The 17,046-nt window shown below is 44.9% G+C and overlaps 2 protein-coding genes across 4 annotated transcripts in view; one reads left to right on the forward strand and one right to left on the reverse strand.

Moving 5' to 3' along the window:
- LOC119381691 (gastrula zinc finger protein XlCGF7.1-like) overlaps positions 1 to 17,046 on the forward strand; it is a 229,158-nt gene that overhangs the window by 52,910 nt on the left and 159,202 nt on the right. The gene's annotated exons all lie outside the window — the stretch shown is intronic.
- The window catches only part of LOC119383222 (PAS domain-containing serine/threonine-protein kinase), a 64,578-nt gene that overhangs the window by 17,292 nt on the left and 30,240 nt on the right, over positions 1 to 17,046 (reverse strand). For all 3 annotated transcript variants that reach the window (XM_037651261.2, XM_037651263.2, XM_037651262.2), the window contains 8 exons: positions 14,947 to 15,098; positions 13,102 to 13,342; positions 12,041 to 12,205; positions 11,384 to 11,527; positions 10,355 to 10,489; positions 7,665 to 7,970; positions 4,964 to 5,118; positions 3,231 to 3,558 (listed from right to left, as the gene is read on the reverse strand). In XM_037651261.2, the coding sequence (XP_037507189.1) occupies positions 3,231 to 3,558; positions 4,964 to 5,118; positions 7,665 to 7,970; positions 10,355 to 10,489; positions 11,384 to 11,527; positions 12,041 to 12,205; positions 13,102 to 13,342; positions 14,947 to 15,098 (1,626 nt within the window). The remainder of the gene's footprint in view (positions 1 to 3,230; positions 3,559 to 4,963; positions 5,119 to 7,664; positions 7,971 to 10,354; positions 10,490 to 11,383; positions 11,528 to 12,040; positions 12,206 to 13,101; positions 13,343 to 14,946; positions 15,099 to 17,046) is intronic.

The raw sequence follows: 17,046 nt of genomic DNA on the forward strand, positions 1-17,046 counted from the left end.
TTGTTTTTCGTTGTATTCATTTCGAGCAAAAAAAAAAAAAAAAAAAAAAGAAAGTCACAGTTTTGCCTGAAGGGCGAAGCAATGAATGCGACAGCAGAAATTGGAATGTCACAGGAAGAACGGCAAGCAGCTAGAAACTTGCTGCGCTGCTCAAGCACAAAGGACGCAGAAAAGAAAACACACAAGATGAGTGCAAATGAACAACTGTCACAGCTTGACGCAGCGCGCTGCTCAAACACAAAGAAGGATGCATGAAAAGAACGCACAGGTATACACAGGACTAGTGCGAACTGTCACAGTTGTTACTTCAACTAGCCTCTATTTGGCTCTTCTAGCTAGTAGGTCACTCCTTTCGCCAACGCGGCCACTGCAGCGAGCAAAATGACTTTCGTGCAGTCTATAGCTTCAACACAAACCTCGCAGTGAAAGCACAAGATGTACAAAGCTCCCCCGTAAGATATAATCGCGCGAGCACGATCGACCACGCCCTGTACATCTAAGTGCAAGTTGAAGGCGCACATCCCAACTCTGGCAAAACACCAGAGAAATTTGCGAGCCGCTAGGACGCATGTGCAGAACACAAGCCACTCTCGGACTCTTGCGCTCACGTTGTCCAAAGACCCTGTAGTGCCCTCCTTTGGGTGGCGAACAAAACCGGAGAGCGTGCGACCTCAATAGAAGAAAATAAGAATAGCGCTTGGCAGTGGCACGTGATAGCCACGACTTGCGTTCCCTGCAGGCGTCGATTCTGGTCACTAAATTAAACTTCCTTTGGCTCTAGTTGGTGCATATTCCTGAGGCTAAGATTACAGCGCAAACACACTTCTTTGTCCTTCTTACTTCTTTACTTCTTAGTCCCTGCACCCATCTGAATATGATTTCATGTCTTCATGTATCGAATACACTATTATCCTTGTTATAAGTTTTGGTTTAGAGCTATTGTTGTGTGCACATGTGCAGTAAGGTTGCCTGGGTCTTAAATATGCATTGGCATATGAAAGAATAATGCAGTTGTTAGCGCTTGTGTTGTACATTTCTTTTCTTCGTGGGTGTCTTGTGTGCTTGCGCTGTAATTTTAGCCTCAGGATTGTGGTCACGATGTAACATATATAGTACTGTGATTCTGGTTCAACCGTCTCGTTTCTTCCCTCCTGTGGTATAAGTCTACAAGAGCCAAAGTGTACCCACTAGCTCGCACCACCATGAGCCACGGGACACTTTTTCCCTGGCCGACTGACCACGAATGGCGTGATGGAAAACTAGCATGGGTCGCCAGCAATACGACACAAACGCAGCATGGCCAACAATGCAGCATGGCCCGCATTTCCCATAATTTTAATTTCACCACGTGTGGCGCCCGTGCGTTGCACCCAACGCCGTGTGCATTTGTATTTCACCATCAGTATCCTGGAGAACAAACGACGCATGGAGTAATTGTCTAAGGCAGCATGCTGTGGTACAAGGGGTCGCCGTTTCGAATCCCCGGTCGAGCGTTTCAGAATTTCTTCCTTCTGAATTATTTTTACTCGTGGGTTTTATTTATATATACACATACACATCTATGGGACATGATTGCAATGGCAAAAATCAGCCGAGATTGTCCATATAATTGCTATCGCAATAATAGTGCTCTTGATGTCGGTCCTGGAAAGCAGCATGTCGAACGATCGTCAAACATGGTAGTGTCACCAGCATAGGGATCCTCTGCAGCAATGCGCAGCATAATTGAATGAGTGCTAGTTGTCCACTCAGGAAGCGTGTAAAAATGTGCACACTGCGTTTCAAGCCACTTGAAGAAACATGCAATGCGTGATGTGCCTCCGTAGTTGACGTATACAATTGCACACACTGCCGCTTACGAGGTTATTCTCAGATTGCAAACAACTATAGGAAGGAAGAGAGTGCACTATGCACTAGATAAGTACAGTAATACCTAGTTAACTAGAAGTAGTAAAAACCAGAAAAAATTTCGAGATAAGCAGATTTTCGAGATAAGCAAACTTTCGCAAATTCCATTGAGAAGTCCAGTTTTATCTAAATATGTTATCACTAATGACCAGGTTCTTAACAGGACTGCCTAACTCGCTCTTTGTGAAGGTTTTAAAGAAAAATAATGACATACTAGAGCTATCAACCAGCTGTGTTTTCGGCACTGCCTTTTTATTTAGGGCAGAAAGACCGACTAAGGCTGGTCTGCCTCTCAGTAACACTGGCACCTAGCAAAGCTTTCTCGAGTTGCTTAACACATCGCATGTGGTGATCGTCTGCACTGCCGCACTCAACTTTATTTCGTATCAAGCGAAGCATGTTTCTTGTTTCAGCTGATGTCGTCACCCCTTGAGTAGCTGCGTCGACATTGCCGCGATCACCGTGTGTGACACCACGTTGTTTTGCTTAAGAAAATGGTCAAACCTGCTGATGCTGCAGGCGAGATCAGTGTAGCCCATCGCTAAGTCCAGAGAATTGGCCTTCTCTGTCAATGTTGTGACTGGAAGCGGCTCCTCTTGCACGATGCAACCACATAATCAGCGCCATTTTGACGTCCGGAAACTTCGAGCCTCGAATCCGCTTCAGTGATTAGAGCTACCTTTCTTTGCAGCATCCATGACTTGCCTTACTTTGGTGGCGTTATCCTCACCACATCGCACGGCCGACGGAAAAATTTGTGCGACGTGCCTTGCATAAATAAAATACTGAAATTGCATCTCTGACAGTAAACAAAACGACGTGTACAAACCGTGCTATTTTGCAGCGCCTGCCTCTGTGTACGTCTATAGCGTCACATGACGTGACACAGGGTTGCTTGACAAAGTTATGCCGCTAGGTTCAGACTTCACATTTGGAAACAGTGTCAGCTTTGTTGTAAACGCGGCAGCCTCGCACGAACCTTGTGAAACGTGTGACATTTTGCCGCTAGTATTTCGTGAAACCGTTCGGTGGCGAAGTTTTTGTTCCACTCTCAATCAAGATTTCGAGATAACTGAAAGTGGGCACGAAAATACTTCGAGATAAAGGGCAATAAATACATTGCACCTATGGGATGTTGTTCGGTACCGCGGAAAATTTCGACTTGGGCCGATTTTTCGAGATATGCGAGTTCGAGTTAACAAGGTATTACTGTATAAGTACAATCCAGGCATCACAAATGCTACAACAGTGCTAACTTTGCTTTATGTTGGGGTGAGAACTTGTCAGCTTTGATGCTGACAATTCTCTCGGCAGGTGCTCACCTTCAGCCTTGTGCCAGGAATTCTTCTGGGGCTGTCCACCGAGGATGATGCAACGTTATTGCCATTGAGGTCACCGGACGCACTCGATGCTTGGCCTTCCCCTGAGGGCCCAAGCACTGGAGCCAAGGGCTCGGCTGCCGATGTCGACCTCTGGAAGCCACCTAGTGATCGACCAGAAACTGAGCCAATGACGGAGCCAGTCATGCTCAGATCTTGCAAGCGCAAAGGAAGGTCGTCTCCGGTGACAGAGCTGCTCCGGCTGCCACCGTGGCCTCGCCTTTGACCACCGCCCCTCGGAGAAAAGGGCTTCCCAAGTGGGTTAAGTGGCCTGATGAAGGAAACAAACAAATGTCTTCTGTATAACAGGCTGTGGGCTCAGTCCTCACCACCGGAAAGGTGTCATACTGCGCACTTGAATTTAGTTCCCCTTGTAATAATTACTACAGTTTACATAAAAACTACAAACAATGCCTCCTATGCTTTCCTTGGCTTCATTAGGTGTGTCTAACAAAGCAACTGGCCTCCCAGTCCATTCCCTTTCTTGTTCTGTATCTAAGTCTAACACTTGCTGAGGCACTTGGCCCTCTCTAGTCTCCTGCATTCATTTTCTCTTCAAGTAAGTTTGCAGGAATGTGTGTTCTTGTGCCAAAGAAATGTCCAAGCTACTGCATGAACCATTTCATCACAGTTTAAAAGCCATACAAGGCACAAGCACTCTGCTGCCAGCACAATCTGACAGCTTAGGTAGCACGGACGTGTCGGGGCACTATGACTTATTTAACTTGAGAGCACATCAGCACACTTCTACAGACTATCCCACAAACTGTTCAACCATTTGGCTTCAGAGCGTGGTGCTAACATAAGTAGACGCAATATGACTCGTACACTCTTCAGTTTGCAGGGCTGTACCCACAAGTAATGCAGTAGTCGAGCCTTGTGACCCAACAGGTGGCGAGTTGTTTCTGGGTAATGTTGAACCTCTTTAGACTGCTTCGCATAGTCTTTTCGAAGAACTATCCCTCATACATTGGTTAGCTGACATTGATGCAGTTATGACATCAGCAAGTCAATACTGTCAAGGCAACATGAAAATAAATTATGGCTCCGAAGAAGCATAATCTATGCTGTGACACTTCTGAACTTTTTTTTGGATCTAAATTTCGAACAAAGGCTATCTTTAGTTGTTAGCTGAAACCAATGCAAATGAACACACACCATGTGCCTATAGTCGGATGCAACTTTAGAAGCCTGCGGCATTTCCTCCTCAAAGGTGAATACACACAAGCCTGTGCCAATGTGCTAGCGCTCCAGTCAGACGTCATGAGCCGAGCAGCCGGTGACCCCGCCTTCGGAGAACATTACCGAGTGCTTGCGCGGGACTATTTCTTTAGTCACGGAGGCGATCGGCTGACGCGCTTCGGTCGTCTTCTCAGGCCTTCTCTCTGGACTACTTAAGTTGTATCCGACTAGAGTAACCTTAATGTTCCATGCGCAAGCCTACGTAAAAAAAATTTCCCTACCAGGTGCACAGTTGCATCATCATGTTGAAAGAACTGTATGCTGTGCTTGATAGTTGTGAACACACGATGTAGGCACGGAGAAAAATATACACTACACAAACGGCACATTGGGCAGATGCACTATGGCAAGTCCAATTACTGCTCAGGATTAATTTGCAGCTAAACGAGAGGTCAAATTTCCTTATTCTTGCTCAAAGCCAATGAAACACATACCGGCACAGCTCTGTGGTGTCTGAATCTGGTCGCTCATCAAGGAATGCACACGCCCTAGAGTCTTCTTCGTCGTCGTCCAAAGGTGGTAGTGGGACTGAATCTGTGTCCAGGTACTCAAAGTCATCATAGAATGTCGGGATCACCACAGTGATGTGCTGCACGGAGACAAACAAAAACGTAACTGAGATCCGCAGCAAGGAGAACGTGCTTCCAAACCATTTCGGAGGCTCACAGGCTGAAATTTATGAAGTTCATTGAAAAATCTCATGTTCGTCACTATGCGTACACGTGTGGCAGAATTTTAATGGACAACTTTGACTGACGTGATTGACTGCAAGTACGGGCAATCATGGATGAAGCAAAAACAGCGCCGACCAAAGTAAAAATATTGGTGAAGCTTGCACGAAGCCGCGCAAGGCTTGAAACAGCGAAACTGGACAATTCTGAAGACTAATCTGGTTGTTTCCAGGTTGCTTCTAGGTTGTTTCTACATTGATTCTCCGGCCAGAGAGGTTCGAGTTAAACCACAGACAGTCACAGACACTGACACCGATGTCCAAACTGCAGAGACAGAACCTCATGCTTAAACCAAGCGTTTGCACTTCTCATAGATCTACGGGCACGTTGTCGTTGGCATATGCCTTCCATCGCTTCGGGGTCTTCTCGCAGCCGCCATTGCCTTTCCCGTTCCCTAGTGTCCTCTTGTACGTACTCGGGGTCTACGGCTTGCCGCCGTCGATTCGCAGCCATTTATTGGGCTAACTGTTACCTTCCTCATTATTAGTTTACCAGTGATGAGTAGTGGAATTACCCAATTTCTGTGGCACATGCCCGTTTATGATGATGATAGTTTTTGGTTCACCGAACAGGAACAATTTGCTAAACAGCTTCGCTGTTCAAATAGATCCTCAAAAAGACGTTTCGGCTTCCACACGGGAGCCTTGTTCACCAAGGCTCTTGTGTGGGAGCCGAAACATCATTTTAATAATATATTTTTACTTTTGGTCAGCGCTGTGTTTTCTTCGTCCATACCTTTTCCCGGCCAGGTGGGATTCCGCCAAACTCTTGACTTCATACGGGCAATCATTTATCATGATCATTTGCTACTACTTTGATGTTGCGTCAAAATTTAAGTCTTGCAAAGTTAAAGTTAAAGGGACACTAAAGGCAAATATTAAGTCGATGTTGATTGTTGAAATAGTGTTCCAGAAACCTCGTAGTACTTGTTTCGTGCCAAGGAAATGCTTATTTTGAAATAAAATCATGTTTTAGTAGTCCGCACGGCGTTAGCGCACTTCAAATAACCCGCCTGAACGGGCCTTCTGACGTAGCAGCTGCCCTGCCCAACACTGCCTGCCTTTACTGCCTGGCCGCCGACGCTACGGTTTCTTACACAACAGCGGCCATCAGCCTTGCCAAGACGCAGCCACGGGCCACTCCGAAACTGCACAGTTAATTGTAACGGAGCTGCAGTAGCAGCAGCAGTAGAGTATCAAGACACGCAGCTGTAAGCAATACTGAAACTACCACCGAGACGCGACCGCATGGGCGAAGCGCAACTCAGCAAAAACGGAACTTTTGAACCATTCGTGCCGTTCCCCATGGTAACGCTAAGAGGTTCTTTTTTTCATGAATCAAACAGAAACGAACAAGCAGCATTTTATTATGTCTTGTGATGCACGGAAGGTTCTTTTTTCATCGCAACTAGTTTGATTACTAGTGGCTAATTGTACTCGGGACTCTTGACGTCATCGGGATCATTTCCAAAATGTTCCACTCATGGCGCACATCGTGTCCTACATTTACCTTAATTTCTCGATTAGTAGAGCATTGCTGTTAACTATTGACGTTTTAGACGTTCTCACACATTGACCTTTCACTCTGACAAATTGTTATTTGCCTTTAGTGTCCCTTTAACTCTCTGCACTCCACTGAATTGACAAAGCACGAAAACAGTGTCCTCTCTAGTGTAAAAAGATTGCCACTGCAAGGTTGGGCAAGATGATTACAATTCGCAGCACTTGTGAAAACAATTGCATACATGAGTCAACATGCCCAGGAGACTGTAAAGGTTTTCGAAGCACCGAGGTCTCAAAAAACGATTTTTTCTTTAGTTCTTTGTCAAGGCGTACAGGTCAGAAATGTGGTGGTCATATGGAAAAGTACCCACTAAACTTTTCAATTTGAGAAAAAATGCATCGACTGTTACACCATTGAGTTCACTCTTAGGTTTCATGCTCCAAAAGCATTTTGGTTGAAGGCGCATGCGCAGACAGCTTGCTGATCTGAACTAGATTGCACAGTTGCTGTTCAATCAAGTGCTACTTCGTTGCACCAAAATATGTGCAGCTGCCACTGTTCTATACAGAACAAACACGAAGTGTCCTATGGCCACCTTTATATCAGTCTTGGTACTCGTTACCTATACCACAAGGTTCAGTATTAAAGAGGCACTGAAGAGAAAAATGACTTCTCTTTTTTTTTTTTTTTTTTTTACTGTACTGCCTTATACCAGCCTAGTTATAGCTACTACTTATCAACTTAAAGCTGTATTGAGAACTCAGCAAAGTGTTGATGTGCTTTTTTGTTACACGTGCTTGCAGCTGATCTACTGAATCATCTGAAAAACCATCTGCTTCTGAAACGACACTCAAAGGTAAGGGCTTTTGATCGAGGCAGTAATAAAACAAAGATAAGGCACCTTTCCCTGAAGCTGGTTCTGGGTGTAGCCGAAAAGCATGAGGGAGAAGTTTGTGTTGCAGGAGTGAATCGAGCCGTCCGGTAGCACCGTGATCATGCCGCTGATGTTAGCAAACACCCACACCACACCACGGTACACGCTGGCAACGGGTGCTACTGGGCTGCTGTCGGCTGTGGTGGTGGCAGCCTGGCTGTTGCACACGCTTGAGTCACCCTGATCGTCGGAAGAGACTGGCTCGAGCAGGATGCTCAGGGGAAAAGTGCTGCCATCTCGCGTGCGTCCCGTGGCTTGCTGCTTGCGTACCAGCTGCAGCGGAAATAAAAATTTACGAAAGCATGCACTGTTGAGCCATGGCCACACCATTAAAAAAAAAAGTGCGGCCTGTTGTGTGCCCAGAAAACAGCGGGAGCTGCCTAGTTGAACTTATTGCCGCTGTGGCGCCACAGGACGGGTCACACCAAGGTGGCTTAAAGAACACATGAGTGTCTGTGTTGCGGGTTTTTTTTGAAGAGCCTCGAAATCTTGGCAAATGTTATTTGGGATCATGTCATCCGCACTCCTCTGGATGCACTATCTTTTTCAGAAACAACGATGTCTTATTTTATCATAAGGACTTTTAACACCATTCAGTGTCACACAGAAATTTGTGGTACCCGATGTTGACATCCTTTATTGTCGTTCAAAGACACCATGACACACGGCGGCTCCTCGGCATGCCCATATATGGCAGAATACAACATCTCGCACAAACCACAACACTTCTTTTTGTCTCTTTTTTTTTTGTTCTAAAGGCACGTAACTGTACGTCTACTAGCACCAACGCGGATGGAACTGTCAACACAGCATTCCTGCTTGTGCCCATGTGTTTCAGCGCAACGCAACAGGCCGCACCTTTCCTCTTTTTTTATCGAGCGGCCGCGGTTGAGCCTTGCCATAACGAACACAAATACAGTCAAACCTCTTTATAACAAAGTCGCATCTGCCACGAAAATGACTTCGTTATATCCGGAAATTCGTTATAAACGTATATTAATAAAACTGTATCTATTACAAGACCGTTCTTCATTTACTTCGTTATAACCGTTAATTCGTTATATCCGGGTTCGTTATATCGAGGTTTGAGTGTACTACTATAAAAAATGATTACATACAACAAGGTAAACCATAAATTTTGTTGGCTGCACTTTATTGAGTATGTGTTCTACCACTACAGTTGAAACCAGCGATAACGAAATCCCGAGGCAACGAAATATTTTTGAATTCCCGGCGAATGCCCATAGGAATCTATGCACTTCATATCTCGCGATAACGATACATTTTCTTTATAGCAATCTTTCATTAACGAAATTTTTGGACCGAAATTGCGCAGAAACCTGCCCAAGTAACGCTAACTCTGTTCAAAAACTGCTCAAATGCATCTGTTCTGCCCCTAAATTATGCAAACCTACGCTACAGCGCAAATGCATGGGCGCCGCCATTACTGTTTACAACAACAAAAAAATCTGGCAACAACGATGATGCAATGGATATGCAAGCAATGCCTAGCTAAATCCACATCCACATGCAAAGGAGCACATAGTTTGGTCAGTTTGGTCGCACGTGTGCTTTGTTTGCGCTTTTTCTGAGCTGTTGCTGCGTGCGGTTGGTGCTACATAGGTTGTGCAAACCGCGTGTGTGTGTGTGTGTCTGCTTTGGCAGCTTGCTAAGGTGCCACCTCCGAACAAAAAGTGGAAGCTTATCACACCTGAAGATTAGGCTGCTATTATTGCCCAGGTACAAAAAGGCAGAAAGAAAATGGAGACTGTCGACGAGCTTGGGAATTGCGTGCAGCTCGCTGTCCATGATTTTAAGAAACAAGGCCCCCATTCTTGAAAATGCTTGCTTGAAAATGGTGCGAGTGCAAAGAACGAAACAGTGATGGGTGCGGCATTCCCAAACGTCGCCAAGGCGGTGTTCACCTGGTTTTGTGAACAGCGCGCGAACAAAGTGCCATTGGCAGGAAAAGTGCTTCAACAGAAGGCATACTCGGCCACGACAGTATAAAGGCAAGCCCTGGCTGGGATGTATTGAACGCCTTAGACACAATTCTTTCGTTCTTCGGCGAGCACGACGACGACGTGGCAATGGACCACTTTTTGCAGTGAGAGTCCAGAGCTGTGAAACTACTATACAAGGACAGGGTACGCAAAGTAAACTGACTGACTTTTGCCAATAAATTTCTTTTCTAGCCAGTTTTGTGTCTTTTCCGTCTCACTCTCGCGCCAACGAAATTCCCGCAAAAGCGAAATTTTTTGCTTTCCCCGCCGATTTCGTTATTGCAGGGGTTCGACTGTACAACGAAATGGAAAGTGCGAGATACATGAGAAAATACTACTGATTACAGCTAAGCAAATAGTATAGTAGCTTATTTCAGACATTCACATGTTCATTTTGGTCATGTCGGCTCACTTGAACTATGAGAATACCGTCAGAGGAAATAAGGAAATGTGAGGTGACCTACACGCGTAGCCATGTTTCACACCTCCTCAGTATGTATACTATTCAGATCACCAATAAGAGATTTCATAGTTGTTGCAGAGGCCTCGATTACCCTTACCGAAATTCGGATTGATGAGGTTAAAGGCGATGAGGTGACAAAGAAAAACTACCAACCACCATCCTCAGAGAGTTAAATGGGAACACACTCTCACCTTGACCACACCGTCCTCACAGGTGGGCAGAACAAGCGAAGGAATGATGTCCGTAATGAGTGTTCCTTCGAGTTCTGCACCATCCGAATACCCGCACAATGCAGCCAGGCTCTTGTCCGCAGTTAATATCTGTCCCTGGGGAAAAAAAAAGGTGGCAAGGTTGAATTCTTGCAATAACTGAATAATTCCTCGCTGCTGAGAGATCCGCAAGAGTATGAGCACAAGTTAAAAATGCGTACCCAAACAAACAGGCACACATTTACCATCTCGTATGCTTGCATTACCTTGCTGTAAATGCTGTGTGCTTGCCCTGGCAAGAACACTGCTGATCACTTGTAGGTATTTGCTTTTATGCTAATATACATGCCATATAAGTTATCATTGTTGCGTACTAAACTGTCTGCAGCTTGGCTGCAAGTGCCAAATGGGGAAGCTTGTATGTGTACATTTGTAGTTTTCAAACAACCTGACCGAATCGTTCCCTTCCTTCACCTTCCCCTGTACGCACATGGGCTGACAGTGTGCACTTACACACTGCCATTGTATCGTTCGCTTAGCGTGGTGGGATCTTATTGCAATAATATTGCACCGAACATCACAGTGAAGGGCTAACGGCAAATTTTCGCTTGTAAGCTTGCTATCTCAATAAAAAGCTATGAGAAAGTGTGACATTACTCAGCTAACATTGGCAAATCCACCTCCTCTGGTGCAAGCAACCCCACCCTCTCTTCGGGGCCCATCTGGCAGTGCAGGGCTCTGGGAGTTCGAGTACACTACCTTTGGCCAACGGGCGCATGGGAATGATTAACAAATATGTGCGGCAGGATGCTGGTCAGGCTATGCACGTCTCATCATGCTGGCCGTGTAATTGCCGCCGGCAGATGGCAACTAAATTTAGAGCCTCATTTAAGCACAGTTTGGCACAATTCATGTCGATTTTATCAACAAAGAGCAGCAATCCCATTTAGCACAGTCTGTCACTGAATTAGCCGGAAATGAAATGGCCAGAAGCAGCAACAAAAACCTTACCTTGGCAGAGTCAAATGTGACCACCGCGGTCGTTCGCTGCACAGGTTCCATTACAACCAGGCAACGTGGCTCAGAGTCAGACTCCAGCTTACGGACCCACACCGACACTGGGACCACTTTCCCATCACTGTCGATGAGATCCATCTAAAAATGAATGGAAGACAAGAGTCCATCATAAAAGGTGAACACAACAGACACACCAAACTCAACCAAAAAGTGTGACTTCACAAGAATAAGAAGTTGCAGCATGTTAAAACATGAATGGCAGGTACGGTGAGTAGTTATCAGTTGTACTGCAGCTAAGAAAACTGATCAATCAGTTTAGTGATGCCACATAAGGCAAGTTACTAAGAAGTAATTAGACTGCAGCCAAGGATTTGGTGAAGTTGACTTTATTAAAACGGTGTCTCACTCAATGCCTCACGAACAAGAACAGCGAGAAGACATGGGGACCACGAAAGTGCTAACAATGCAATCATAATAAGGAAGCTACCTTGTATCACAGAATAACTGTATGGGTTGCTATAAATGATGCAGATCATAACGAAGTTTGAGGCTTGGTTCATTAATACTAAGCAGGGTTTCATCCCAGAAGTACAAACATCAGAACAGATTCACAATGACTGCAGTAAAGCACAGCAACCCGAGAACGCTTACCACTTTGCCAGCGATGACAACCACCTCCCCGGCAGCATCGACGTCGGCCTCAGTGAGAGCATACTGGCCCTTCTTCATGGCTAGGAATTCCGACAGACGTCTGCTGCTAACCTGGGTGCTCAAAACGCCCAACAGGGCACAGGCTGCCTTGTTGGCCGTCAGGATCTACGAACACCAGGAAAGCATAGACAGGCCTGAATCATGTCAGCTCGGTGGAAGCTCACAATTGGTCGGTATAACACCACGCACATTACAGTCACAAATGACAATTTGAAAGTTTCTTCTCAATGTTTCTCCGTTTCTCCCATTTTTGTAATGATATGTTAGGGCATATGATAAAGCTCTCCTTCCCAACAAATAGTGATTTCATAGTATTTCTAAGTGTAAGAAATTTCGTTGACTCAGTAGCAGCCCAATAAGAGGCCTGATAAAACGCCTAATAAGAGGCCCAATAAGAGTAGTTCCAATAATTTCCCCACTTTGCAGCATTTGAATCAAGAGAATCGGGGTTAAAGCTTGCTCTCCACGATGTCTCTTAACCAGCCAAGGTTAACAATAACTGGGAGCCTTATCAGTAGCAATCAGTGCTTTCATCACTTACATACATAATACTGTAGCCAATAACTAATAATTTCTGCCACGAAACAAATAAGCAATATCAGCATGACTAAAAGACATAGGCTGAACCTTGACCTATACTACTAGGTCAAGGCACAAGTCAAAGTACAACACAATAATGAATACTGGTAAGGCTAATTATTGAACATAATTAAGTAAGTATAGAATGTTTCTCTCTCATATCAGTGTGTAACAAATACCCTAGGCTTATAACCAATATAATGCATAGTGAAGGTAGCTTCATCCTGAATGCAGTTTTGTTGCATTCAGCATTCATGCAAACATTTCATGCATAACATAGGTCCTACGAGCATGCTCTCGAAACATGCCTCACGTTCACACTTGGAGGAATTTCCAGCTACGCAAATTTGACTTAAGCGCTTCATGTCGATTTGAAACTGGCAGCTTCGAAGGAGACCGACAGGTTCCGAGTATGTTGTTACCTGTGTGGTGGAGGCATCGACGGTGACGACTGCCTTTCCAGGCTGCAGCAGAGAGGCCACAGGTGAGGAGGGAGCTCCTCCGCTGTAGAAGACCCAGCTGCCACTGAGCAGGTTGGTGCTGCCCCCGTGTGACGGCTGCAGTTCTGGGGGCCCCAACACTCCCCCTGCACCACTGCCACTGCCCCAGCTGCCAAAGCTGAAGGCACACAGCGCAGTGCCCCGCAGCTTGCTCAGCGAACACCTGTATGCGGCAATACATACAAGCACACTGCAATATAGCTTAGATTGCTGGGTGAGTTGGTAATTTACTGCTAAACAAAGAAGCGCTAAAGAAACAAGAGACAAGAAGGCGACAACATGAGCTTTTGTGCTGTCTTTATTTGGCAAAAAAGTTCTTGCATTGTTGCCTTCCCATCTGTTGTTGCTTGTTTCTTAATGCTTATTTATTTTGCAGTGACACACACTGTGCCTGAATTTGAAAATTCACATTCCCATGCAAGTCAGACTTGCCAAGAGTGAGATGATGGGAACACAATGGAAAATAGTGAAAGAAAATTGAAAGCTCCAGATACTGCCAACTTTGACAAGGTGGCAAAAATACACTGTCAGAAGTTTTTTTTAATCAATTATGGCCCGCCTACACTAATGGCATGGTGACTTGCTGTGCGCTGTTCTCAGGCTGCTGTGTGCAGAAGGTCTTGCTCATGTGCATCAAGTTTTTCTTGCCATTCAAAGAATGGTACCGGGACCCATTTTCACAATGTTCTGCGGCAGCTGTGCAGTAACATGGCACATCAGTGACAAAAGAGTGGTTGCCATGGTTACATTGGGGCACTGCAGCACCTGCTTAGTTTAGTGACCACTCCACGGTTTCCCCTGCGCACACTTGCCAATTTCGAGTGCACGAAATCTCGCCGTCTCACGCTCATGCAGCAAGGGTGTGAGGTTAAAACGTGCCCCATCACTGCCGCACCAGCAAAGCCTGCCGTGCACTTTGGACACCTTTTGCAGCCAATGTTCAGAGGCACCGGATGCAAGCATGCCGTTGTGGCAGGCTTGCTGCTAGCGTGGATGGCACTTTACTGAATGGGTCATTTCAAAGACTCAACGCTTTAGCCTTTGACAATGCAAAGGAAGGGAGAAGCGCACAAAAACAATGATTAATGTACAAGGAATATATTGTCAATAACAATACGTTTTGTTTTCCTTTCTTTTCCCATCTAATCAGGGAATGTAAAACGCTATACCAATTCAATGGAGAACAGCCTCCCCCCCCCCCCCCCAACACTGGAAAATCTTGTAGAAGAAATTCAGAAACGTATAATATACCTGCGCTCCCACAGAAGTTAGACATTCGCATAAGTATAGGGGAGAGGCCCGGATGATTTTATGGATAGCTGTAATGTACATACATAGAAAAACAACAGGATAAAGAAAAAAAATAACATACAAGATCCTACGAAGTTAAACAACTGTGGCATGACCACTGCCACATCCACATGACAAATGAGGATGAAAAACCACAAAGGAATTTACTTATTAGCATGCACACCCAGGTCTCCACCAAAACTAAAGACAATAACACACTAAAAACAGAACTGAGAATTGTGTCAAAACAAAAATAAGAGTAACAGTAACAGGTATCTAATACCAGTAATTGCAGGAAAAGCTAACGGTATCATCATACATCAGAGAATAAGGCTTACAGTAGCGGGCGAACAGCAGCAGAGTGAACAGATTTCGATTCACAGAAACAAGTGAGAGATAAGCACTGCAGTCAGATACACATGCATCAAGCAGACATGAAGCATCATAATTTGAACCGTCTTGCAAAGAGAAACCCACCTGCGTTGCTGCTGTGCTGCTCCGCCCGCCATGGCCCCATCGGAGTGCCGGTCTGAGCGACACGCACGCACCACTCGATCAAGTGGTGTCAGGGGACAGTTAAATGCTGCGGGCCAGCCACGGCTACGTACGAGAGGCTTGAATGGGGACAGCTGCATAAAAGGCCAGACTAAATGACCATCAGCCCATAAGAAAGAAATAATTGTTTGGGTTTTACATCCCAAAACCAGGATATGATTGTGAGAGACACTGGTGGTGAGTAATTTCCAGAGGGCTCCGGAAATTACCACCACCTGGGATCCTTAAATGCGCACCTAAATCTAAGCACATGGGGCTCTAGCATTTGACTCCACCAAAATGCAAGTGCCACGGCTGGGTTTCGATCCTGCGACCTTCGGATCAGCAGTCTAGCATCATAACCACTAGACCGATGCGGCAAGTTCACAGGAAAGAAACAATCTAAAAGCAATGAAATATTGATCTGATCGCTTGGGGACAGTCACACCTCTACTTCCAAGTTCTCAATTGGTGCTTGCTCAAAGGTGACAAGGAATTGACTGCACACTGACAATCTGGTGAAAAGAAACATGTAATAAATTCACAATATTTACATACTCTTTAGTGAAAAATTAAAGGGGTCATTCAGTGGTGTTTTAAAAATTAGAATATCATGCGATATGAGAAGTAGCCAGTTCCCTGAGAATTTTGGCAGCACAGCGTCTATTATCATCCAATTTCATGCCAATCAACTGTTATCTTTTTTTACCACATTCCCTTAGCTACTAGGACCACTGAGCTACATGATTTCATGGCTGCTGTAAAATTAATTCACCATTCTTGGTGCGTGGCATTTCCAGCACAAACATAACAATCGGTATAACACAAAAAGCAAGCTTCAAATCAAGTACATTCTACTACATTTTGAGGGAGGGCAAGCTAGTAGCCTTTCTGCACCATGATACAGCAATTTTTCAAACAGGAATCTAGCTAACAGTGATGAAGATAAAAATACTATTATTGACTTTAACAAACAGACGAAATGATAATTAGACCAGAAAACTTGGAGGACAGTTAAGCTTCGCCTTCAAGTGTAGAATGTGATAGCTTGATCAGACCCTGCGCGCATCATCGCCCTAACTTCGCTTCTCTGTGAACACCTAAGCCATGCCGCAAGGAAAGGAATGTCTGGGCGCCTATAAATTGGCCCTCTCAAACTATCCTAGAATGCCTACAGCTATTACAGTTGCTAAGTGCCCACTACGGCATAATTCTTCATTTTGCGAGTAGGCGGGGTAACCACTACGCATCTGTAAGGCAACACGCGCAACTGCACACATTTTTGATGCTGTTGTTGATAGTGATCATTAATTATGCCTGTGTGCTCTGTAATTTGTGGACCTTCGAACAAACCACTTGCTGTGCAATTCACATGTTTTGATGCCTGGTGTGATTCTGTGCTTCTGCTACGAACGCAATATTACTTGTGTTAATGACACTCGTCGCACTGCATAACATTCATACAGCGCTTTCTTCTGAAGCAATTTCCAGCACGGGTGTGGCTCAGTTGTATGACACCTGCTGGCCACGCAGAAGTCCTGGGTTCGATTCCCATTTGAACTGAAGATTTTTTTGTAGTTTCTTTATCTGCATTTACATACCTCGAATTTTCGCTCACAGACAACACTGATTTTTTGCCCACAACCAATGATGTCGACGCTGGAATTTCTACGAAATGAGTTCTTTAATGCTATCGCGTTAAAATGTGCAGCCTTTTGTACTGGGGCTAGAAAACTAATATCTATATCATCAGCAGCAAAACATTTCGCAATTTCAAATAGAACTCAAACAGTGATCGTAATACAATTTCAGGACTCCAATGTTTACATCTAGTAGTACTTTGTAAAATTTGATTTGGCCAAATGTCAGTTACAGTATTACTACTGGAAACCTGCCAGTGGCAAACACTTATGCAGATTAGAAGTACCTGCCTCTTGCTCTCAAGGCCACCTCAACGAAAATTGCTCTGCTTTCTAGTTAAGGAATACTTTCTGCTGAAGGAAATGTTAACTTTATATAAAAGCATCATTAGAAGACCATTAT

The sequence above is a fragment of the Rhipicephalus sanguineus genome, chromosome 2 (assembly GCF_013339695.2).
Source record: "Rhipicephalus sanguineus isolate Rsan-2018 chromosome 2, BIME_Rsan_1.4, whole genome shotgun sequence".
In the NCBI taxonomy this organism is placed as follows: domain Eukaryota; kingdom Metazoa; phylum Arthropoda; class Arachnida; order Ixodida; family Ixodidae; genus Rhipicephalus; species Rhipicephalus sanguineus.